The sequence below is a fragment of the Symphalangus syndactylus genome, chromosome 14, assembly GCF_028878055.3.
Source record: "Symphalangus syndactylus isolate Jambi chromosome 14, NHGRI_mSymSyn1-v2.1_pri, whole genome shotgun sequence".
NCBI classification, from domain to species: Eukaryota; Metazoa; Chordata; class Mammalia; order Primates; family Hylobatidae; genus Symphalangus; species Symphalangus syndactylus.
In genome coordinates this window covers 71,938,005-71,964,560 of record NC_072436.2, presented here as the reverse complement: position 1 = coordinate 71,964,560, position 26,556 = coordinate 71,938,005, and the positions used below count along the sequence as shown (strand labels likewise).

The following is a 26,556-nucleotide window of genomic DNA, read 5'->3' as shown; positions in this document are numbered from 1 at the left end:
GGAATGGTACCAGTTCCTCCTTGTACCTCTGGTAGAATTTGGCTGTGAATCCATCAGGTCCTGGACTCTTTTTGGTTGGTAGGCTATTGATTATTGCCACAATTTCAGAGCCTGTTATTGGTCTATTCAGAGATTCAACTTCTTCCTAGTTTAGTCTTGGGAGGGTGTATTTGTCGAGGAATTTATCCATTTCTTCTAGATTTTCTAGTTTATTTGCATGGAGGTGTTTGTAGTATTCTCTGATGGCAGATTGTATTTCTGTGGGATCGGTGGTGATATCCCCTTTTTCATTTTTTATTGCATCTATTTGATTCTTCTCTCTTTTCTTCTTTATTAGTCTTGCTAGCGGTCTATCAATTTTGTTGATCTTTTCAAAAAACCAGCTCCTGGAAAAAAGAGCCTGCATCGCCAAGTCAATCCTAAGCCAAAAGAACAAAGCTGGAGGCATCACGCTACCTGACTTCAAACTATACTACAAGGCTACAGTAACCAAAACAGCATGGTACTGGTACCACGACAGAGACATAGATCAATGGAACAGAACAGAGCCCTCAGAAATAATGCCGCATATCTACAACTGTCTGATCTTTGACAAACCTGACAAAAACAAGAAATGGGGAAAGGATTCCCTATTTAATAAATGGTGCTGGGAAAACTGGCTAGCCATATGTAGAAAGCTGAAACTGGATCCCTTCCTTACACTTTATACAAAAATTAATTCAAGATGGATTAAAGACTTAAATGTTAGACCTAAAACCATTAAAACCCTACAAGAAAACCTAGGCAATACCATTCAGGACATAGGCGTGGGCAAGGACTTCATGTCTAAAACACCAAAAGAAATGGCAACAAAAGCCAAAATTGACAAATGGGATTGAATTAAACTAAAGAGCTTCTGCACAGCAAAAGAAACTACCATCAGAGTGAACAGGCAACCTACAGAATGGGAGAAAATTTTTGCAACCTACTCATCTGACAAAGGGCTAATATCCAGAATCTACAATGAACTCAAACAAATTTACAAGAAAAAAAAACCCCATCAAAAAGTGGGCAAAGGACATGAACAGACACTTCTCAAAAGAAGACATTTATGCAGCCAAAAAACACATGAAAAAATGCTCATCATCACTGGCCATCAGAGAAATGCAAATCAAAACCACGATGAGATACCATCTCACACCAGTTAGAATGGCCATCATTAAAAAATCAGGAAACAACAGGTGCTGGAGAGGATGTGGAGAAATAGGTACGCTTTTACACTGTTGGTGGGACTGGAAACTAGTTCAACCATTGTGGAAGTCAGTGTGGCGATTCCTCAGGGATCTCGAACTAGAAATACCATTTGACCCAGCCATCCCATTACTGGGTATATACCCAAAGGACTATAAATCATGCTGCCATAAAGACACACACACACGTATGTTTATTGCGGCACTATTCACAATAGCAAAGAGTTGGACCCAACCCAAATGTCCAACAATGATAGACTGGAATAAGAAAATGTGGCACATATACACCATGGAATACTATGCAGCCATAAAAAATGATGAGTTCATGTCCTTTGTAGGGACATGGATGAAACTGGAAAACATCATTCTCAGTAAACTATTGCAAGGACAAAAAACCAAACACTGCGTGTTCTCACTCATAGGTGGGAATTGAACAATGAGAACTCATGGACATAGGAAGGGGAACATTACACTCCGGGGACTGTTGTGGGGTGAGGAGTGGGGGGAGGGACAGCATTAGGAGATATACCTAATGCTAAATGATGAGTTAATGGGTGCAGCAAAACAACATGGCACATGGATACATATGTAACAAACCTGCACATTGTGCACATGTACCCTAAAACCTAAAGTATAATAATAAAAAAATAAATAAAATCTATCAGAGTTTAGCCATGAAAAAAAAAAAACTACTTCTAGACACACTAAATAGAGTACTTGGCACAGAATAGGTCTTTAAGAAATGTCTGCTGAACCGAACTGAATAAGCAAAATAACTACTTAGACACATTAATTTTCCAAAGTCCCAAGTGGTGCTTTAAACCCACTTTCGTCTTCTTAAGCTCTCCTTATGTCTTTACTTACTATGTTGCCTCTGTCATCATGTATTAATGATGAGGACGATGTTCTCACACTTGTGCAGCATTCACTATGTAAGCAGCATTGCAAGCCAAACAGGTTGGATGAGTTGAAATTTCAGTGACATCATGATAGTCAGCACAATTTCATCATATTGGCTAACAATTCACCAGCCTTGAATTAGAGCTCAAAAAGCATTGGATTTGCTTTTTAAAATCTAAAATGATGCATATTAATCAGTATTGTGAATTAGGTGTTTGTGAGGTTGCCTGATAACCTACCATTTACACCCTTATTCTTATGGGAAAGCATATTCACAAGTTCCAAAGAACATTTTACATCAAATATATTAACCTTTTAAAGAGAACTCGATTTTTGAATTGAAGTGTTTATGGAGAGTCTCTGGGCAAAATCAAGTCTATTTCTTCATAATTGCCCCTTCTTAACATCAGAAGTTAGACTTTGTACATTCCAAATACGATAACGTTAAACATCTTATATCAACTACTTTTGCTCTGTTGAGGAATAAGACCGACCTCTCATCAAATATTATGGCAGAGTCTCAGCATAGATGACTGAGCTCTGGAATGCATGCTGGACTTGGCACTGGGAAGATCTCTAGATAAGAAAATTTTATGATTTGTAGACTTCTTTATAGTAACCAGTCTGGATTCAGTTTGAGTCTTTTATACATATATGTGTGTGTGTGTGTGTGTGTATGTGTATATATATATTTTACTTACCCTCTGCTTCACAAAAGTAGAAGGAAATAATCTAATGAAATTGTGTCTAAAATAGATCCCAAGCTTTTTTTTTTTTTAGGTTTATGCATTTCACCATAATACTGGCTCAAATCCTATACTAGATGACTTTCTGTTATTCCCTACCATGAAAATTTGAATTTGTCTATTTTTGTCTGTTGTTGATACAGCAAACTAGATAATCTTTCGGGAAAGCACTGTAAATTGTGAAGTATTGTGTAAAGTAATGTTTTTTATATGTATTATGCTCTTTCCCAATTTTGCAAGATTATATACTCAATGTAGAAAATGTAGGACTTTCACCTGTAATCCCAGCACTTTGGGAGGCCAAGGTGGGCAGATCACCTGAGGTCAGGAGTTCAAGACCAGCCTGACCAACATGGTGAAACCCTGTCTCTACCAAAAATACAAAAATTAGCCAGGTGTGGTGGTGCACGCCTGTAATCCCAGCTACTTGGGAGGCGGAGGCAGGAAAATCGTTCGAACCTGGGAGGCAGAGATTGCAGTGAGCTGAGATTGTGCCATTGCACTCCAGCCTGGGCAACAGAGTGAGACTCAAAAAAAAAAAAAAAAAAAAAAGTAGGAATTTCACCAAAATCAAGTAAGCAGGAAGACAAAATAAGCACTTCGAAGTCAATTACCAAGAGATAAGCACTGTAAACATTCAGTATAGTTCTTTCATGTATTTAATCTGTGTACATAGGTATATATATTTTATTCAGTGTATGTATTGTGCAATAGTTACCACTGATTTTTAATTAATATTATAATATAAATTTTCTTATTAATATTCTAAATAGTATTTTCAGTGCAACCTTCCAGTGGCTTACTGTCACACTTAAAACCCAAAGTCCTAATGGATATGAGGTTTCCTTTTGGAGTGATGAATAATACTGGAAATAGAAGTGATGGTTGCACAATTTTGTGAATACAGTTAACCCTGAACAACATTGGTTTTGAACTGCATAGGTCCACTTCTATGCAGATTCAACAAGTATATTGGAAAATTTTGGGGAGATTTGTGGTAATTTGAAAAAACTCACAAACTCTGTATTTAAAAAACATTGAAAAATTAAAAAGATGTGTCATGAATAAATGAAATATATGTAGGTAGTAGTCTATTTTATCATTTACTACCATAAAATACACTCAAATCTATTATAAAAAGGTAAAATTTATCAAAACATACACACACAAACACAGAGTGTACATAGTGCCATTTGCAGTTGAGAGATATGTAGACAAATGTAAAGCATAAAATTCACTGTAATACATACTGTACTTCTGTAATAATTTCTAGCCACTTCTTGTTGCTGTTTTGGTGAGCTTTACTGTTGCAGGTATCTGCTTACGACAACATGTGATGTGAATCATCTCAGCAAGAGCAGTTCAACTCTCCAGTAAATTGTGTATCATAATAAAAACAGGTCTCAGCTGGGTGTGGTGGCTCACGCCTGTAATCCTAGCACTTTGGGAGGCTGAGGTGGGAGGACTGCTTGAGCCTGGAGTTCAAGATCAGCCTGGACAACATAATGGGACTCCATCTCTACAAAAAGTAAATTAAAAAAAAAATTAGCTAGGCATGGTGGTGCATGCTTGTAATCCCAGCTACTCGGAGGCTGAGGTGGGAACCTCACTTGAGCCTGGGAGATTGAGGCAGCAGTGAGCCATGACTGCACCATTATACTCCAGCCTGAGTGACAGAGTGAGACCCTGTCTGTATTAGTCTGTTCTCACACTGCTAATAAAGACATAACCAAAACTGGGTAATTTATGAAGGAAAGAAGCTTAATTGACTCACAGTTCCACATGGCTGGGGAGGCCTCATAATCATGGTGGAAGGCAAATGAGGAGCAAAGTCAAACGTCTTAACGTGGCATCAGGCAAGAGAGCTTGCACAGGGGAACTCCCACTTATAAAACCATCAGATCTCGTGAGACTTATTTACTACCCTGAGAACAGTATGGGAGAAGCCACCCCATGATTCAGTTATCTCCACCTGGTCCCACCCTTGACATGTGGGATTGTTACGATACAAGGTGAGATTTGGATGGGGACACAGCCAAACTATACTATATCACTCTAAAAAAAAAAAGGTGATCTCTCATGAGTCTTGTATTTTTTTATTGTGTTTAGTGCAATACCGTAAACCTTGATTAACACACCATGGGACCATGGGATCTATGTGAAATACCACTAGTGATGCTGGAAGTTCTCCCAAAAAGCAGAGAAAAATAATGACAGAAAAAAAAAAAGAAGAGAAAAATTACAAGAAAAAGTTGAATTCCTTGATATATACAGTAGATTAAGGTCTGCAGCTGTATTGCCTGCCATTTCAAAATAAATGAATACAGCATATGGACAATCGTAAAATAAAAGAAAAGGAAATTCATGAAGCTTTCACTGCAGCTATGCCAGCAGGTGGGAAAACCTTGTGCTTTTTGTAAAACACCTTTTTATCTTGTGTTGAAAATGCAATTTTTATGTGGACACAGGATTGCTATAAGAAAAACATACCTATAGACTCTAATATGATTCAAGAAAAAGTAAAGCCATTATGTGACAACTTAAAGCAAAAGGAGGGTAAAAGATCTAAAGCTGGAGAATTTAATACCAACAAAGAATGGTTTAATAATTTTAAAAAGATGTTTGGCTTTTAAAATGTCAAGGTAACAGAAAATGCAGTTTCTGCTGCCCAAGCAGCAGCAGATGAATTCCCAGATGTCATTAAGATAATCATTGAGGAGAAAGGATGTCTGTCTGAACAGGTTTTTTAATGTAGATCAAAGTGCCCTACTCTGGAAAAAAAAAATGCCACAAAGGACAGTTATTAATAAGGAAGAGAAGTGAGCACTGGGATTTAAGGCAGGAAAGGATAGGAAGTTCTACTGTTTTGTGCAAATGCAGTTGGGTTTATGATTAGTACCGCGCTTATCTACAAAGGTGCTAACCCCTGAGCCTTGGAGGGAAAAGATAACCACCAGCTGCCATTCTTTTGGTTGTACAAAGAGAAGGTCTAGACATGAAAATCCTTTTTCTGAATTGGTTCTATCAATGCTTTGTCCCTGAAGTCAGAAGTACCTTGCCAGTAAGAGACTGTCTTTTAGAATTCTTTTGAACAATGCCTCTGGCCACCCAGAGCCCCATGAGTTCAGTAACGAAGGTGCTGAAGTGGTCTACTTTCCCCCAAACACAGCATCTCTAATTCAGCCACTAGATGAGGGAATCATAAGGACTTTTAAGGCTCATTATACACAGTACTCTATGGAAAAGGTTGTCAGTGTTATGGAAGAGAACCTCCCTAGAGAGAACATCACGAGTCCTGAAGGATTACACCATTGAAGACACTATTGTTGTTACAGAAAAAGTCATGAAAGCCATCAAGCCTGAAGCAGTAAATTCCTGATGAAGAAAACTGTCCAGATGATGTGCATGACTTCACAGGGTTTACGTCAAAGCCAATCAAATAAATTATGAAAGAGATTGTGGATATGGCCAAGAAGTCAGGGGTGAAGGATTTCAAGGTATAGATATTGGAGAAATTCAAGAGCTAATAAACACTAATTAACACAAGACAACTTGATGGAGATGAATGCTTCTGAACCAGTGCCAGCAATGAGGAAGACATATAGAAGCAGCAGTGCCAGTTACCAAACCGACACTAAACACTCTGGCAGAAGGGTTACGTTTATTCAAGACTGCTTTTCTTTTACAACATGGACCTTTCTATGATACAGACCCTGAAACTAAACAAATGGTAGAATAGGATTGGAACTGTATAAAAACTTTTTTTTAAAGAAATGGAAAGCAAAAAAGTTAGGCAAGTTATCATGTATTTTCATAAAGTTACACCAAGTATGTCTGCCTTTCTTGCCTTCCCTTCTACCTCCTTTACTTTTTACACCTTTGCCACACTGAGCATGAGCAGCTCCTCCTATTCCTCCTCCTCCTCCTCCTCAGCCTACTCAAGGTGAAGACAATGAAGATGAAGACCTATATGATGATCCACTTCCACTTAATGAATAGTACATATATTTTCTCTTCCTTATGATTTTCTTAATATTCTCTTTTCTCTAGCTTATTTTAAGAATATGCTGTACAATACATATAACATGCAAAATATGTGTTAATCAATTATTCATAATTGATTAAGGCTTCCAGTCAACAGTAGGCTATTGGTAGTTAAGTTTTGGGGGAGTCAAGTTGGTTCCCCTAACCCCCATATTGTTTTAAGTTAAAGTGTCCTGTAAGTTTATTGAATTTGTTTATCAGTTTTAAGTGTTCTTTTGGTGGAGTCTTTAGGTTTTTCTAGATGTAAGATCACGTTATCTACAAGCAGGGATGATTCAACTTCCTCCTTTCCATTTAGATGCCCTTTCTTTTTTTTTCCTTTTTTTTTTTTTGAGACAGAGTTTCACTCTGCCACCCAGGCTGGAGTGCGGTGGCACGATCTCAGCTCACTGCAACTTCTGTCCTGGGTTCAAGCAATTCTCTGGCTTAGCCTCCCGAGTAGCTGGGATTACAGGCATCCACCACCATGCCCAGCTAATTTTTGTATTTTTCGTGGAGGTGAGGTTTCACCATCTTGGCCAGGCTGGTCTTGAACTCTTGACCTTGTGATCTACCCGCCTCGGCCTCCCAAAGTGCTGGGATTACAGGTGTGAGCTACCATGCCCGGCTGATTTTTTTTTCTTACCTAATTGCTGTGGCTAGGACTAACAGTACTATATTTAATAAGAGTGGTAATAGTGGGGCATCCTTAGCTTGTTCCAGTTCTTAGAAGAAAAGGTTTCGTCTTTTCCCCTTTCCGTATGATGTTAGCTGTGGGTTTGTCATATATGCCCTTTATTGTGTTGAGGTATGTTTCTTCTATACCTGATTTGTTGAGTGTTTATCATGTAGGGATGTTGAATTATATCAAATATTTTTTCTGAAACTCTTGAGATCATATGGTTTTGTCCTTAATTCTGTTGATGTGATATATCACATTTATTGATTTCTGTATGTTTGAACCATCATTGCATCGCTGGGATAAATTTCACTTGATCATGGTGTATAATCTTTTTAATGTGTTCTTGGATTCAGTTTGCTAGTATTTTTTTTGAGGATTTTTGAATCTATATGTTCATCAGGGATGTTGACTTGTAATTTTCTTTTTGTTTGTGTGTCCTTGTCTAGTTTTGGTTTCAAGGTCATACTGGCTTCATGTAATGAACTTGTAATAGTTCCTTTCCCTTTAATTTTTTGGAATAGGTTGAGAAGAATTGGTATTAGTCTTTTTTAAAAGTTTGGTAGAATTCAGCAGTGAAGCCTTGTAGTAATTCCTTTAAGTATTTCTTGTAGGGCTTGTTGAGTGGTGATGGAATTCCCTTAGTTTTTGCTTGTTTGGGAAAACTTCATTTCTAAAGGATAGCTTTACTGGGTATCCTATATCCAGGCTGGCAGTTTTTTTTTTTTTTTTTTTTTTTTTTTCCTTTCAGCACTAAATATATCATGCCATTTTCTCAGCCTGTAAGGTTTCTGCTGAGAAATCTGCTGTTAGTCTAGTGGGCATTCCCTTTTATGTGACTTGATGATTTTTTCTTGTTGTTTGTAGAATTTTCCCATTGTCTTTGACTTTTGAAAATTTGACTATAAGTGCCTTGGAGAGGAACTTTTTGGGCTGAATTTATTTGAGAACTTTTGCACTTCCTGCATCTGGATATCCTTCTGTCTCTCAAGACTTGGGAGGTTTTCAGCTATTATTTCATTAAATAGGTTTTCTATGCCTTTTCCATATTTTCTTTTCCTGGAATTCTCATAATGTGAATATTTATTCGCTTAATGTTGTCCCATAAATTCAATCGGTTTTCTTCATTCTTTTAAATACTTTTTTCTTTTCTTTGGGTTATTTCAGAAGACTTGTCTTTAAGTTCGGAAATTCTTCTGCTTGATATAGTCTGGTGAAGGCTTGATTTTATTTTTTATTTTATTCTCTGAATTCCTTGGCTGTAAGATTTCTGTGTGGTTATTTTTTATGATGTTTCTCTCTGTTGAATTTCTCATTTAGATAATGAATTATTTTTCTGATTGTGGTAAATTGGGTTATCTGCATTCTCTTCTATCTTGTTGAATTTCTTAAAGTTATTTTGAATTCTTTTTCTGGCATTTTATAAATTTCTTTTTTTTGTGGAGTCTGCTATTGGAGAATTAATGTGTTCCTTTGGGGATGTTATGTTTTTTTCATGTTTCTTGTGTCCCTATATTGATATCTGCTCATCTGGTGGAATAGTTGCCTCTTCTAATTTTGTGGAGTAGCTTTCACAGGGAAAGACCTATTCCTTTAGATGAGTCTTATGGTGTCTGATGGGTACAGTACACTGGCTTAGGTTCTGAGTGAGCACAGTGGTATGGTCTCTGTGCAGTTTCCTCAGCTGTAACCCATATTAGTGATGTTTGCAAGTGCCTCAGTGGCCTAAGCTGTGGAAGTGTGTGGTGGTGGTAGTGGTATGACTTTGCCAGAGATGGGCTCGCTAGGCTGGTTGTTGGGCCAGGGGTATGCATGTACACATAGCGAGTCAGCTGGCTTGGAGATTGGGTCACTGAAGGCAGGGCTGCTAGGCTACTTCTCAGGCTGAGGGTGCTGGTGTGCAGAGAGCTCAGGGACTGGCTCTCTGGGCTGTTTATCAGACTTAGGGTGCAGACATGTTGTGGTTTGGCTGCTCACGGTCTGGCTTACTGAGGAAAGAGCCACCAGGCTGTTTATCCAGCTAGGAGTGCAGGTGTGGGACGGTTTGGCTGGCTTGTGGAGTATGTCCGCCTAGGGTGGTTCCACCAGACTGTTTCCTCAGTTGGGGGTATGGACACACAATGATTAGGCCAGTTTGGTGGCATGCCCGCTGGGGGTGGTCTGCTGTTTCTCTGGCTGGGGTGTGAGCTCACAACGGTTTGGCTAGCTTGGGGAAGTGCATACCAGGGGTGGGCTGCTATGCTGTTTCTGCAGCTGGGGGCGCAGACATGTGGTGGTTTGGCCAGCCTGGGGTTGACTTCCCCATTATGCAGTACCAGAGTCATGACTGTCCCTGGGCCCAGGCTCTGAGTAACTGGAGTCATTGCATTACAGTCCTTCATGTGGTCTTTATGGAATGATGGTAGAGACTCAAAGCTAGAGAGACACAGTGGCTACTGGCCCCCAGAGCAGGACACCCTCCAGCAGTGGCTCTGGTTTCAAGAAGGTGCTATGCTGTAGCAGCTTAGGTCATGCAAAGGTGGGGAGTGCATAACACGAGCTCCTACTGTGGAGTAATGTAGCTTTGTAAATTCCAGGTAGCTCTCCAAACAGCTCAAGGCTTGTAAGGACTGTGGGATTCTCCTGTAGTAAGGACTGCAAGTTTCTGTGGTTGGGGCCCTGTGCTTACCATTACCCTATAAGAAGTCCCTCCTGGCTCCCAGCCAGTCTCACTGGGGAGATGGGACAGCAGAGGCAGGGTGCCTTGCACCTCTTTTCATCCTGCTTTTGTGCTCCACAGGGATCTTGCCACTCCCTTGCTGCACTTCAGTGCTCTCCCTCAGACAATCCAGTTGAATTGTAGTTGTTGATTCTGTGTTTGGGTCCCTTTTTAGGGGGCAAGGGCACGCATTGGGCACCTCTAGTCAGCCATCTTTCTGATTTTATTCGTACAAGATAATTTTTATAAAATTAAAGTATAAAATATTATATAATTATCTTAACCTTTCCTGTGTAATATAGTTTATACTGAAAAACAATTTGTACTATAATATACATCCTGTGTACTATATTTGTACTATAATAATATCCTGTGTAATAGAGTTTATACTAAAAAACAATTTATAATATAGTTTATACTGAAAAACGAACTCTTTTCTGTTCTTATATGTACAGGAACCAAGTTACATGAGAAAATTGAATTAATGCGATATATTATACCTGTCTATGATGTTCAGAAACTTCTCTAGAAAAGGATTTTACAAAAAACTAACTTGTGTTGTCTATATTATATATAGAAAAAAAATGAAATGAAAGGTACCACCCTATTCTATTTCAAGATCCAGTAGCTTTTCTGCTTTTACTTTATTTAGGGTTGTTTCTTTCGTTTTTAGAATTTTGAGAATTGCAGTCAAACAAACAGATCACAGACTTTGATACAAAATATCTAAGTATTTCTGCTCGTCACATAAGAAAATCTCCATTTTGTTTGAGTTCAATAAATACCGAAAATAAGTATTTGGTAACAAACAGATCATAAACAGTTCTTTTATGTTTTCATGTGTTTATCTTTTTTTCTGGTATAATCTTTGTATCTTAAAACTAGAGAAGGGACCTGTATGTATATTATAGTAGATGACTTATTCTATTAATATTTAAAACCAGAAAGTCAAATATAAGGGATCCACATGGTATCACTACAAAAGTGGTATAAGAATAGAGAGACCTGTTCACATTCAAGAAACAATATTAAGAATTCAGTTTAGGGCTGGGCACGGTGGCTCACACCTGTAAGCCCAGCACTTTGGGAGGCCAAGGTGGGTGGATCATTCAAGGTCAGGAATTTGAGACCAGCCTGACCAACATGTTGAAACCCTATCTCTACTAAATGTAAAAAAAAGAAATTAGCCGGGCATGGTGGCACATGCCTGTAATCCCAGCTACTTGGGAGGCTGAGGCAGGAGAATAGCTTGAACCTGGGAGGCGGAGTTTACAGTGAGCCTAGATTGTGCCATTGCACTGCAGCCTGGGCAACAGAGCGAAGCTTAGTCTGAAAAAAAAAAAAAAAGGCAGTTTAAGGCCAGGCGCAGTGACTCATGCCTGTAATTCCAGCACCTTGGGAGGCCCAGGTGGGCAGATCACTTGGAGCCAGGAGTTTGAGACCAGCCTGGCCAAAATGGCAAAATCCTACCTCTAAAAAAAAATAAATATAACAATTGTTAGAGGAATGTGTATTAATCACAGTTGCTTTTGACTACAAGTAACAGAAATTTGACAAACAGCAATTTAATCAAATAAGGCATTGATTTTTCTTCTGTAATATGCCTATGTGTGTGTGTGTGTGTGTGTGTGCACGCACATTTTTTTCTTTCTCCTGAACACAGTTGAAAGTACATACATGCATTATGGCAGTTCATCACTAAATATGTCAACATGTGTCACCTAAGAACAAGGACATTTCTATATAGCTATATTCTGTTATTATATTCTAGAAATGTGTAACTGTGCCATAAATTTTAATATCCCATACTCAGTTCTGTACATCGTTTTCAATAATGTACTTTTTGCATTTTTTAAAAAAAATCAGGATCCAGTTAAATTTTTTTTTACTTAATCTAGAATGGTTTTCTTGCCTTTTGTCTTTAATGACATCAGTGCTTCTGTGGGTCCAGGCCAGTTATTCCTAGAGTGTCCCACAATTTTTGTTTGTCTGATTGTTTGCACATAATTTGATTCATATTAAACATTTTTGATGAAAATATTAAGTAGGTGATGTTTATTCAGAGTACCACATTAGGAAGCACATCTATCAGTTTGTCCTGCTGTGGTGATGTGGTAAGTGTAATCACCTTGGTAAGGTGGTATCTGCCAGATTTCACAGTTAATCTACCATTTCCTTTGTCAGTAATCTGTGGAGTGATACTGAGACTTCATGAGTATTTATTCCCAACAAACCTTTTTCTTGTTGGGAAATAAACATCCTTTTATCCCTTCCTAACTTAATTTTTACATTGACAGTTAGAAAATAGTGATTTTTCTCATTCTACCATTTTTTCTACTTTAGCTGGCATTCTTTTATAAAGAAATGCATCTCTCCCAGCCTTACCCTCTGATATTACTGGAATACAGCACATTGAATCACAAAATAATCCATGATTCATATGGAATCTTTTTTATTATCTCTTTTTTTTTTTTTTTTTTTTTTTGAGGCAGGGTCTCACCCTGTTGCCCAGGCTGGAGTGCAGTGGTGCGATCATGGCTCACTGCAACCTTGACCTCCTGGGCTCAAGCAATCTTCCTACCTCAGCCTCCCAAGTATTAATATTGAGGACTATAGGCACATGCCACCCTGTCCAACTAATTTTTTACTTTATGTAGATTTGTACGGAATCATGGATTATTTTGGGATTCAATTTGCTGTATTCCAGTATTATCACTATTTTGATGCTCGAATTGTTCTAAATTTGGTCAGTTAGAGTTTTTTTGCACTGGTTTCTCTGTCCTTCTGACATGCACCCATCAATTTTTGAGCATTTCTTTGTCTTCTGGCGCAAGAAGATATCCTAGGTCCACATTATACTTTTTGTGCTTCAGACCTGGAATATGACATTTCTCAAAAGAGCTCTAGTTTCTTTTAGTGGGGAATGGTATTTTGAAGCCAAAATCTATACTATTGGATTTATTTTTTTCTTCCAAGTGTCCTCCTTCTGCCTGAGAAGTGGTGCCTTTTCTGAGCTTGCTATACCTGGTTCCACATATTTTTATGCCTCTGTTTTGGATTCTCTATTAGCTTGGCCTCTGCAATGTTGGATCTGAAATGTGTTTTTAGTATTTCTCACTAAAAGTGTGACTTAATTTTTCTGGGAGTGATACCTATGCTTCAGCGCCACTAGATTCCCACTCCCTCTTTCCTCTTTTTCTGTCATTTGCCACCTGATTTTCTCTGCTCCAGCATAGGTTCTGGGGCTTGATCTTCTGAAATTGACATTTCTCATCTCTCTTACATGTAAGTTAAAGTTTTTGGTAATCTCCATCTCCTAGTTTTGCATTAGATATGGGATGGGATATGGGTAGTTTTATTTGCTCTATTTGTTGATTTCTTTGAAGAATGTGTGTTGTGATTAGAATTTAGGTGAGTATAATTATTCTGTAAAAATTGGAATTCTTCAATTTAACTATTTTTATGGCTTTCTAAGATGTAAAATATCTGATTTCAGTTGAAGTTTTAATTTAAACTTGGTGATTCTTGGTAATCAGTAAGTAAACTTGGGCAAGCCTTCAGTATATTTTGAAGTAATTTATGCCATTTGTCCTACCCTAAATGGCCTCTAACCAATGTATTCTTTTTGAGTCCTTGGGTTTCTTTGCTTTTTAGTAGCCTTTCTCTTTCCACCTGCAGACCAACATCAGTCATTTTCTCCTATTGTCAGTGTGCTGTCTACTAAATCCTATCCACTTTACGAATAGAGAATTAAGAATTTGGATGACATACCTTGTTAGACTTAGGTATGCCATTAGATAAGCAGGACCAAATGAAAGCCGGAGGGCCTCTTAGAGCTTTATTTAGGATCTGAATCTCCTCTGAATGTCTATTTGGTTATTAAATAGCCATTTCTGCCTTATTTCCAGTTCTTTACTATGTTCTAGTTTGACAGTTAAACTGGGTAAATCATCTTAAAAACTGAGGTTTTGCTTTAGGTTTCATGTAATGATATTGAGGGATGTGATACAACGTTAAGAGCATGAATGGTTCTGGAATCTGATTCCTTAGGTTCAGATCCTGGCCCTACTACTTAATTGGTTGTGTAACTGAGTAGTTGCTTAAACTCTCTGTACTTCTGTTTTCTCACCTATGAAGTGAAGTATAATAATAATATCTTCTTCACAGATTTTGTGAAGACTGAAAAAGATGATACATGACAAGTCTAGAATGGTGCTTTGGTGTTGATAATTGATTGTTATTACAGTTGATATATTAATAAATAATAAAAATGTGTTGGATATTCACTCTGTATAAGGAGCAGTGATAGGCTGTTAAATAAAGCAGATCATCAGATCTTTAGGATAATCTGTTTGTCACTTGCTCCCCACCCCTCTCCGTATATCAATCCTGAAATTAAAATGTTTTAATGATAATTTGTTAAACCTTTACACTTCCCATTGAGAAAGTGCAAATGGTTATTTTATCGTGTATTCACTATTTAGGGGTTTACTTTAAAAGGAACACTATAAATGTCTGAGTGATGTTAATTTCAAAGACTGTTTATAGCATTCTTTTTGTATTCTATAAAGACACATAGCTTATAATGAAATTACACTGTTGTGGAGTTATGTGTCCACTAGAGGTCACATTATACTTTTATGTTACTTAAAATGTCTTTTATCTTTGTAGTGTCAGTGAAGCCTACTTCAAAGAAAGACAGAGATAGGAAAAGTTCATTTATTGCTTCCTGAAAAAATACAGTTTAAAAAAGGAAAGAAAGAAATTTAAGGTGGACTGTTAAAGGAACCATCTTTATATGCCATAGTTTTATATTTGATAGCTTATTACTCTATTGGTTAGAAAATTGGTTTGTAGTACGGAAGTAACAATGAGATTTTGGTACCCAAGTCAGAAATAGGAACTGCTTACTCTCAGCCACAGAATAATGTACATTTTTTGAAATTACTTTTGAATGATTACATGTAGGTATAGTCATGTATAAATGTGTTCTCACATTTATTATCTTTTTTTTTTTTTTTGAGACAGGGTCTCACCCTGCCCCCCAGGCTGGTGTGCAGTGGCACGATCATGGCTCACTGCAACCTTGACCTCCTGGGTTCAAGCAGTCTTCCTACCTCAGCCTCCCAAGTATTAATATTTGGGACTATAGGCACATGCCACCCTGTCCAGCTAAGTTTTTACTTTATGTAGAGTTGGGGGTCTCACTGTGTTGCCCAGGCTAGTCTTGAATTCCTGGGCTCAAGCAGTCTTCCCACTTCAGCCTCCCAAAGTGCTGGGATTGAAGCCATCGCACCCTGCCTATTACCTATTTTTGTTAAAAAGAGTGTGGATTTGGAGTACTGCCTATTTGGAGAGTGACCTACCCAAGCTACCTAAATTCTCTGGACTTTCAATTTTTATGTAAAGTGTTAATAATAGCTATGGCAATGTTATGTTGAATCACAACATTTAAGCGAAAGTTCTGTGCAGATGATGCAATGAGTCATCAGATAACTGCTGTTGTTTTTAGCCTACTAAGGTACATTCTGGGAAAAAGAAAGGAATCTTTAAATTTTTAGCCTCTTTTTTTCTGAAACAAAAGATTATTAGTTTGTACTTACTTCTTGGATGGCCATTGTGGCTAACAATAGATTGTGAAAAATTCATTCATGTGATACTCATTCTGATGCTTGATATTACTGTCTATATGTCACAGCCTTAAGTGTGGAACAGCTCTCTGGTTAGAAAAATGAGTACTGACTCCTGGCAGTTTCACATTTTTTGTGGAACTAATAGGTTTAATTGAGTTTATGTGTTGGTATGGCCTATTTTTTACTGATAATTTTGGTCCTTATGCGGATAATGCCAACATTCAAGTGCTAAATACCAAGGTTACCAAGAGATGGGTCAGGTTGTTACGGTGTTAGTGAAGTTGGTGCTTAACATGTTTTCATTATCTATCAATCAACCACAAATAAAAAAGGCAGTCTTAACTATCGTGTTTACAGTGAAAAGAGAAAGCTTTGATTGGCACTGTCAGCATTTAAAATGCAAACAACTTTTGAACTTTGGTATGTGGAAATGATTGTGAGCATAAGTAGAACACTGTTGGCTCAAAACAGGAAGCAAATAGATATTTTTAAAAAATGCTAATTTCTTTCTTACTGAAAATGTTTGGTTTTCACTATTCCCCTTCTTGCCTTCCTGAACTCTTAACTGCTGCTGATGGCCCCAGAGTTTGCATGCAGTTCTGCCTGATCTGGGTCTCTTTGACCCCAAAGCCTAGAGTCAGACCCTTTTACACTTACCAGATCCTTGAGCATGGGATCTCTTCCTTTTAAAACCTTTGTCATCATGATATACTATATGTTGCTTGTATTTGAAATGTTTTCTGGTAAGTACATATTATATAGAGACTTCTCCTATTTTCTGAATTTTCTTGGTAAGAATCCCCAGCAGATGTCTGTCATGAATGGAAACTCATGCAAGGTTTTGGGATCCGTTAGATTCTAGGCTTGAGGCTCTGTTGTTGACTCTTACATGACTTTGGGCAGAATTTTTAATCTCTGAGTTTCATTATTTGTTAAATGAGGACAATCATTTCAATATACAGTTGTCGAATGAATGATATATTTCATATCTAGTCTACTGATTTCAGAAACATCGCCAAGGGTTTTGTTTGCCTTTTTGTTTTGTTGCTTTTTAAGGAGTTGGCTATTCCTAATCTTTTAATTTTTTTACTGTATAGATAACAGACAAGAGAGTATCCAGAAGACATGCCATTCTTGAGGTGGCGGGTGGTCAGCTGCGAATCAAACCGGTAAATATGTTATTAATGATTCATTTTAACTTTTGTCTCTTACCCTTTCAGTTCCCAAGCAGAGGTGCCTATTTTCTAAGGTTATGGGAATAGGGAATTAATGTCAGAATATATCCTTCTCATTGCCAGAAAATAATTAGGAGATAAAGATATAAACTACGAGGAAAACTACGTATTTTCTCATAGGACAATGCCACATTTACATAATTAGAATTTCAATGAAAGATTACTGCCAGTTCATGTATATATTATGATTTGGTTTAAAATTGAATACTCCAAATAATATCCAATAAGAAAGCCCATAACTATTAATAGTTGGTTTTCTGAGCTGGGGTAGTGACCAAAGTAACTTAAATGTTATAGGGTTATATTTTAACACCTTCTGTATCACTCTGTGTAGAGTAGAATATTTCTAAAACTTAGACTTTGTTCAACTTTGAGGTTTGAAAAATGATTTTAATTTGAAAGTTTTTGTTGAGGGCTCTAATTTTAATTGCTTGCTTTATAGTTTACTGCTGCGAAATCACTGATGATATTCAGGGACAGCCAGTTTCTCAGAATATACAATGTGATTATTCCTTTTCATTTGCAGAGTCTATTGTGTAAGAGAATGAAATATGTACATGAGGGTCCATTTATTTTAGACTAGATCATATGGTGGTAAAATTTCATGGAATTCATTAATTTATAACTTTTTAAACCAATTTATATTTTCATATTTTATATACAACTGCCTGTTACATCATTAGTTCTTTTTTTTACACAGATAGTACTTGCTTTTATTATCCTATGTTTAACTGTTTCAAAATTTGGAAAGCACCTTTTTAATTTTAGTACTTGGAAATTTTTTGAATAAAAAATTTTTCAATGTATTCACCTTATCTCAACCTTGAATAAATAATCTTTAAAAGAGTTTATGTCTCATCTTCATTCTGCATTATCTTAGTGTCTTGAAAAAGTGTTAATATCTGGAGTCAACACTCCTTTAGGAGCCACTTTATTTACCATTAGATATTCATCTCTGTATCCTGTCTAGCTATCTTATTCTTCTGAGATGACATCCTGGATCATAAGGTCCTTGAGTATAGGAACTCTGACTAATCTTTGTATCCCTAGTGTTTAGCATAGTGCCTAAGACATAGTAGGTATTTAATTAATATTTGTTGAATGCATGAGTAAATGCTGTGGTGAGAACTATCTATGGCATATATAGGAGTGGGAACATGATAGATTTTCACAGAAGTATGTTATTCTCTGGTGCCCAATTTCTAACACCCTGCCAATGAACTACCATGGCCTAAAATAAGTTTTTTTTTTTGTTACTAAAGCACATTAAAGGAAAGAATAGAGGGATCTTGAAATATAGAAATGATTATTTTTTATTTATATAGATTTAGGGAGTACAGTGCAGTTTTGTTACATGGTTATATTGTGAAATGGTGAAGTCTGGGCTTTTAGTGTAACCATCACCCGAATAGTGTACCTTGTACCCATTAGGTAATTTCTCAACCCTGTCCCACCTGTCAAACTACCAACCTTTTGAGTCTCCAGTGTCTGTTATGCCACTGTGTCCATGTCAGCACATTTATTTTGTGAGCAAATTAACCAGTGGAATTGTGGGCAACTCAATAGATACCAGGTTTTCTCTTTACACTCTTTATTTACTCAATGATAAGAAGAAACCCTTCTTATAACAAAATTGACATGGCATTAAATTTTTTTATATCAAAAATAGGTCGTTAGAAAACTGTCATATTTACTAATGCATGAATATTTTAAACATTTACATTTTTTCTCAGTGTTAATCAAGGACATTTATATTTTAAAATGTTTTACAAATTGGCTTTAATAAAGGTGCTTAGTTGGAGTTGTGTCTATACTTGGCTGAAAATTTTTCAGATATATTTTGTACTTTTGTGGCTATTCAAAAGAGTACTAATAAGGCCGGGCGCGGTGGCTCACGCCTGTAATCCCAGCACTTTGGGAGGCCGGTGCGGGTGGATCACGAGGTCAGGACATTGAGACCATCCTGGCTAACACGGTGAAACCCTGTCTCCACTAAAAATACAAAAAATTAGCCGGGCACGGTGGTGGGCACCTGTAGTCCCAGCTACTCGGGAGGCTGAGGCAGGAGAATGGCGTGAACCCAGGAGGTGGAGCTTGCAGTGAGCCGAGGTCGCGCCACTGCACTCCAGCCTGGGCGACAGAAAGAGACTCTGCCTCAAAAAAAAAAAAAAAAAAAAAAGAGTACTAATAATGTAAAATAAATATGCTCAAATTAAAGGTGATTTTATTAGTTGAAAATCTTACCTTGAGTTAAATTTTATCCAGTATGTAGTGAGCCAAATTTCTATGTGGGATTTTAGCAGTGTTCAGTTATAAAAAGGCTCCTTTTTAAAATACTCTTCACTTTTACTGGGTCTTTAATTAGATGGTACGCAGATCATAAAACCACTATGTATGACATTAACAGGTGTCTTTTGAGCACAAAACTGTAGTAGAAATAATACTAGAAGCTCGAGCAAAAATTCCTCATGACCACTAGATATAAAACTAAAATTTGGAATGATTTAAGTTATACCTCTGTTTATGATCTTTTAAATATTATTTAGTGTAATTTTGTAAACTTTCCCATAAATGTGATGTTTAGACATGGGAGAAAGGTAGATGTTTTTTATGCTTTTTTGAGTACCTTTTTTTGATAACTTAGAATGTCACGGCCTTCTGGAGAACGTCTGATCTTAAATACTCAGCAAATTCTAGAATGGGAATAAGAGCCCAGGTTCTTGGAACTCTGTAGTATTTTGTTGTTGTTGTTATGTTTCTGAAGTCAGGATTCTCTTGGCATTGGGTGTCTTTTCTTTAAAAAAATTTCTTCAAGTTACAACTAATTGATGATCTATCTTAACAAGAAGTTTTAGTGCCTTCAGTTGAATAAAATTTAGGACTGAAAGCAACTTTAGATTTGGACTTACGTATGTGGAAATTTGACTGGGCCAGGGCTAGCATTGCGTATCAGTGGGGAAGAGGAGTTTTTATCAGTAAATGGTACAGGGACAGTTATCTGTTTGGAAAAAAAAATTAGATCCCTACTGCAGACCCAAAAATCTACTCCAGGTAGATTAAATGTGAGAGTCAAACTATAAAACTTAGAATATAATACAGGGAAAAACCTTTATGACTTTAGAGTAGGGAAGAGTTTTTAAACAAGATATAAAAAGCATGAACCATAAAAACAGTTGGGAAAAGCCAATGAAATTAAAATAAGAAACTTCGTTTATCAAAAGACACTATAATGAAAATGATAACTACAACAGGGAGAAGATATTTAAAACACATGTAATTGGTACATGTAATTAGGCCATTCATGCATTGACATAAAGAAATACCTGAGACTGGGTAATTTATAAAGAAAAGAGATTTAGGCTGTGTGCAGTGGCTCACACCTGTAATCCCAACAATTTGGGAGGCGAAGGCAGGCAGATCACTTAAGGTCAGAAGTTCAAGACCAGCCTGGCCAACATGGTGAAACCCTGTCTCTACTTAAAATACAAAAATTAGCCAGGCATGGCCAGGCGCAGTGGCTCACGCCTGCAATCCCAGCACTTTGGGAGGCTGAGGCGGGTGGATCACGAGGTCAGGAGATGGAGACCATCCTGGCTAACATGGTGAAACCCCATCTCTACTAAAAATACAAAAAATTAGCCGGGCGTGGTGGCGGGTGCCTGTAGTCCCAGCTACTCAGGAGGCTGAGACAGGAGAATGGCGTGAACCCGGGAGGCAGAACTTGCAGTGAGCCGAGACCACGCCACTGCACTCTAGCCTGGGTGACAGAGCGAGACTCCGTCCCAAAAAAGAAAAAAAAAAGTAGCCAGGCATGGTGGTGGGTGCCTGTAATCTCAGGAGGCCGAGGCAGGAGAATTGCTTGAACCCCAGGGGGACAGAGATAGCAGTGAGCTGAGATCGCACCACTGTACTCCAGCCTAGGAGACAGAGTGAGACCCCGTCTCAAAAAAAAAAAAAAAAGAAAAGAAAAAAGATTTAACTGGCTCATGGGCAGGCTTTACAGGAAGCATGGTGCCATCATCTGCTAGGTTTTTGGTGAAGCCTTAGGTAACTTTCAATCATGGCAGAAGGCACAGTGGAAATAGGCACGTCACATGTCGAAAGCAGGAGCAAGGGAGAGGGAGTGGGGAAAGTGCCACGCACTTTTTTTTTTCTTCGACTTTTAAGTTCAGGGATACATGTACAGGGTGTACAGGTTTATTACCTAGGTAAATGTGTGCCATGGTGGTTTACTGCACAGATCATTCCATTATCCACCTATTAAGCCCAGCATCCATTAGCTATGCTGATGTTCTCTCTTCTCCCACCCTCCGCTCTTTAGAAGGCCCCATTGTGTGTTGTTTCCCACCCTGTGTCCATGTGTTCTCATCATTCACCTCCCACTTATAAGTGAGAACATGCAGTGTTTGGTTTTCTGTTCCTGCATTAGTTTGCTGAGGATAATGGCTTCCAACTCCATCCATATCCCTTCAAAGGACATGATCTTGTTCTTTTTCATGGCTGCAGAGTATTCCATGGTATATATATACCACATTTTCTTTTTCCAGTCTATCATTGATGGGCATTTAGGTTGACTCCATGTCTTTGCTAAGCCACACACTTTTAAATTACTAAGTCTCACGAGAACTCATGCACTATTTGGAAGATAGCACCAAGCCATGAGGTATCCCCACCCCCATGATTAAAATACTTCCCACCAGGCTCCACCTCCAGCATTTGTGGATTACAATTCAACATGAGTTTCAGGTGGGGACAAATACCCAAACTATATCATTCTTCCCCTGACCTCTCCCAAATCTCATGTCCTTTTCACATTGCAAGATACAATCATGCCTTCCCAATAATTCTCCAAAGTCTTAACTCATTCCAGCATTATCTGAGAAGTCCAAAGTCTCACCTGAGACAAGGCAAGTCTCTTCTATTTATGAGCCTGTAAAATCAAAAGTTATTTACTTCTAAGAAACAATGGGGGTATAGGCATTGGGTAAACATCCCTGTTTCAAAACAAAGGGTCTGTAGGCCCAACACAAGTTCAAAACCCATCAGGGCAGTCAGTAAGTCTCAAAGCTCCAAAGTAATCTTTGACTCTGTGTCCATATCCTGGGCACACTGATGCAAAGGGTGGGCTCCCAAGACCTTTGGCAGCTCCACCCCTCTGGCTTTGGAGGGTACATCCTCTGAGGCTGCTCTCACAGGCTGGAGTTGGTAGATCTACTATGTTTGGGTCTGGAGGACGGTGGCCCTCTTCTCACAGCTCTACTAGGCAGTGTCCCAAGTGGGGACTCTGTGTGGGACCTCCCACCTCACATTTATTCTCTGCACTGCCCTAGTAGAAGTTCTCTTGTAAGAGATTTGCCACTGCAGCAGGCTTCTGCCTGGATACCCAGGCTTTTCCATACATCCTCTGAAATCTAGATGGAGGCTGCCAAGAATCCACCACTCTTGCACTCTGTGCACCCGCAGGCTTAACACCATGTGAGAGCTGTCAAGGCTTATGGCTTGCATCCTCCAAAGCGGCAGCTCAAGCTGTATGTGGGGTCCTTTGAGCCATGGATGGAGCCAGAGCAGTGGGAATGTGGATAGCACTGTCCCAAGGCCATGCAGGGCAGCAGGGCCCTGGGAATATCCCACGAGATCATTCTTCTCTCTTAGGCCTCTGGGCCTGTGATAAGAGGGGCTGCCATGAAGGTCTCTGAAATGCATTTGAGGCCTTTTCTCCATTGTCTTGGATATTAGAACTTGTTTTGTTTGTTTGTTTGTTTTTTGAGATGGAGTCTTCCTCTGTCACCCAAGCTGGAGTGTAGTGGTGTGATTTCAGCTCACTGCAACCTCCACCTCCTGGGTTCAAGCAGTTCTCCTGCCTCAGCCTCCCAAGTAGCTGGGATTACAGGCGCATGCCACCACACCCAGCTAATTTTTTTTTGTATTTTTAGTGGAGATGGGGTTTTGCCATGTTAGCCAGCCTGGTCTCAAGCTCCTGACCTCAGGTGATCCACCCGCCTCAGCCTCTCTAAGTACTGGGATTACAGGCATGAGCCACTGTGCCCAGCCTGACTTTTTTTTTCAGTTGTGCACATCTCTCTCTAGCAAGTGGTTGCTTCACAGCCTGCTTGAATCCTTCTCTTGAAAAAGCTTTTTATTTCTCTGCCACATGGCTAGGCTACAAATTTATCAAGCTTTTGCACTCTGCTTCCTATTTAAATATGTGTTGCAACTTTAAGTCATTTCTTCGCTTATGCATTTGAGTGCAGGTTGTTAGAAGCAGCCAGGCCACTTCTTGAACACTTTGGTGCTTAGAGGTTTCCTCTACCAGATTCCCTAAATCATCATTCTTTAGGTCAGACTTCCATAGATCCCTAGGATGTGAACCAAATGCAGCCAAGCTCTCTGCTAAGGCATAACATACTTGACCTTTGCTCTAGTTCCCAATAAGTTCCTCATTTCCATCTGAGACCTCCTTAGCCTGGACTTCATTGTCCATAACACTATCAGCATTTTGGTCACAAATTTGCTGATCATTTGGTCATTTAACCAATCTCTAAGAAATTCCAAACTTTCTCTCATCTTCCTGTCTTCTTCTCAGCCTTCCAAACTTTTCTAACTGCTGCCTGTTAGGCAGTTCTGAAGTCACTTCCACACTTTTAGATATCTTCATAGCAATGCCCCAATTCCAGTACCAATTTTCTGTATTAGGCCATTCTTGTGTTGCTATAAAGAAATACCTGAGACTGGGTAATTTATAAAAAGAGGTTTAATTGGCTCACAGTTTTGCAGGCTTTACATGAAGCATGGTGCCCACACCTGCTTGGTTTCTGGGGAGGCCTCAGGAAGCTTACAATCATGGAAGAAGGCAAAAGGGAAACCAGCACATCACATGTTGGAAGCAGGAGCAAGCGAGAGAGAGTGGGAGGGTCATATGGTTTGGATTTGTGTCCCTGCCCAAATGTCGTGTCAAATTGTAATCTCCAGTGTTGGAGGAGTGGCCTAGTGGGAGGTGATTGGATCATGGTGGTATTGGATTTCCCCCTTGCTGTTCTCATGATAGTGAGTTCTCACGACATCTGGTTGTTTAAAAGTTTGTAGCGCCTCCCCCTTCTCTCTGTTTCTCCTGCTCCAGCAATATAGGATTTGCCTGCTTCCCCTTTGCCTTCCACCATGATTGAAAGTTTCCTGAGGCCTCCCCAGCCATGCTGTCTGTACAGGCTACAGAACTGTGGGTCAATTAAACCTTTTTTTCTTTTTTTAATAAATTACCCAGTCTTAGGTGAAAACAGACTAATATAGTGTGGGAGGTGCCCACTCTGTATTAGTTAAATGACCAGATCTCATGAGAACTCATTATCTTTAAGACAGCACCAAGCCATGAGGCATCTGGCTTGAGGCACCTATATATAATCCAAGCACCTCCTGCCAGGCCCCACTTCCAGCATTGTGGATTGCAGTTCACCATGAGATTTGGGCAGTGACAAATATCCAAGCTATATCAGGAGTGCTATCCAAAACATATGACAGATGCCTTAAATCAATGAGAAAAAAATAAAAAATCCAGTAGAAAAATGGACTGAAAACTTGAGTTGCACGTTAGAAACCTGACTAGCTAATAACCATGTTTATATTAATATAGTTTCAGTAAAATGCCCATTATCTTGAAATAGATTGATATATTTATTCAGCAGCTTATTGTAGCTGCACTGTCTACAAGGTGCAATTTAAAGACATTTAGAGAATTTCTAACACTGATTTTAATTGTTAATGGAAATTTAAAGATCTTGAAAATCAGAATGTGATGGACAAGTGACTTCTAGTTCATTGATTTTATCTTAATGTTTGTTAAATATCACTTATTCTCTGTTCCCTAATCAGTCACAAATTCTTTGATCTATTAAAGCAAGTTATCTATACAAGTGTAATAAAATGTCAAGAGGGAAATTTTAGTTAAAAATCTTTGTAAAATTACATAAATGAATATAGCAAATGTTTTGTTATGATGATCCCTTCTGTATACTGCATACCCCAAATTATATTTAAGTGATTAAATGTTTTTCTGCTTTTCTTTAACTTGGAAATCCAAACTTACCACCAAATAAAAAAATAGCTTTGACAAGGAGAATTGAATGCAATTAGGGCAATTACTAATTTGTACTTTTAAATTGGATGACTTTCTGCCTTTTTTCTCTCTAATATTTCTCCTACAAAAAAATGTTGTAGCTCTCCAGCAGTTCTAGGAAATAGTGCATGAGGAGATGATGCTAGCTCATGAGGAGATGATGTTAGCTTTTTTATATTTCATTTAAATTTAATCTACAGCCTAGTATCAGCTGGGAGAAAAGACATTACAAAGGCAAACTGATGATGATGTTCTTTGTAAATAACTATATCACCAGTGATTGGTTATGCCCTTAGGGTGAATTCATAGCTGTCAGTGCTTTTATTTCATTTTAGTAAAATCTTACTCACTTGGGGCCTTGGATGATTGAGGCAGTAGCTCTATAAGTTGCAGTTTTTCTTTTTTACCTTTTATTATTGACCCTCAAAATATACGTCTTTGGGTGGTTGTGTTTTTTTTATTGCACAAAGTTCCTGAATTGCAATTGTTTTTCTTCTCATGAAATTAAAATTGTACTTGTGAGATATCTGGAAAATCCTATAATAATAGCCTTTCCTCAACTTATTTTGTTAAAAAAAAAAGCTTTCCATATTAAACAAACAAACAAACACTGAAAATAAGGTGCTTTTTGGGGGTATACATCTATCATTCTTTAATATTTAATGATAACTCTAAGAGAAAGCTCTAGGAAATTGATTTGTATTTTAGTTCCATTTTTTTGCAGGGATAATGCATCCTTTGCACCAGTTCTAAAGTTATAGCATTATCTATTGAAGTTTGAATTTATAATCTCATGAATTTGTTAAAAGGCACATACCAACAATGTCTCTTATGTAGGTAGTTATATCTTTTAATCACGGTGAGGTTGGGCTTACCAATATTTTGTCTGCCCTTGTTTGCTTTTAGAATCAAAGTTAAACTTGTCTCATTTGAAGCAGTTAGGGATCCTTACCCCTTTTGTGATATCAAGAAAAGTTTGAATATTCAGAAAAATCTTTAAATCCACTGGGGTCTGGTTTTGGGAGGGATTGAAAAGATTTTTAATTATTGACTGTACTTTTGAAATGTTATGGGTCCAATTCAATCTCCTTTCTCTAATAATTAAATACTCTCAAGCCAGGTGCAGTGGCTCACCCTTGTAATCCCAGCACTTTGGGAGGCCAAGGCAGGTGGATTACTTGAGGCCAGGAGTTTGAGACCAGCCTGGCCAATCTGGTGAAACCCCATCTCTACTAAAAATACAAAAATTAGTCAGTTGTGGTGGCGGGCGCCTGTAGTCCCAGCTACTCAGGGGGCTGTGGCACGA

General features: G+C 38.3%; 1 protein-coding gene across 6 annotated transcripts in view; it reads left to right on the top strand.

Moving 5' to 3' along the window:
* APLF (aprataxin and PNKP like factor) overlaps positions 1 to 26,556 on the top strand; it is a 108,387-nt gene that overhangs the window by 8,538 nt on the left and 73,293 nt on the right. For all 6 annotated transcript variants that reach the window (XM_055241842.2, XM_055241843.2, XM_063616836.1 and 3 more), the window contains exon 2: positions 17,006 to 17,077. In XM_055241842.2, the coding sequence (XP_055097817.1) occupies positions 17,006 to 17,077 (72 nt within the window). The remainder of the gene's footprint in view (positions 1 to 17,005; positions 17,078 to 26,556) is intronic.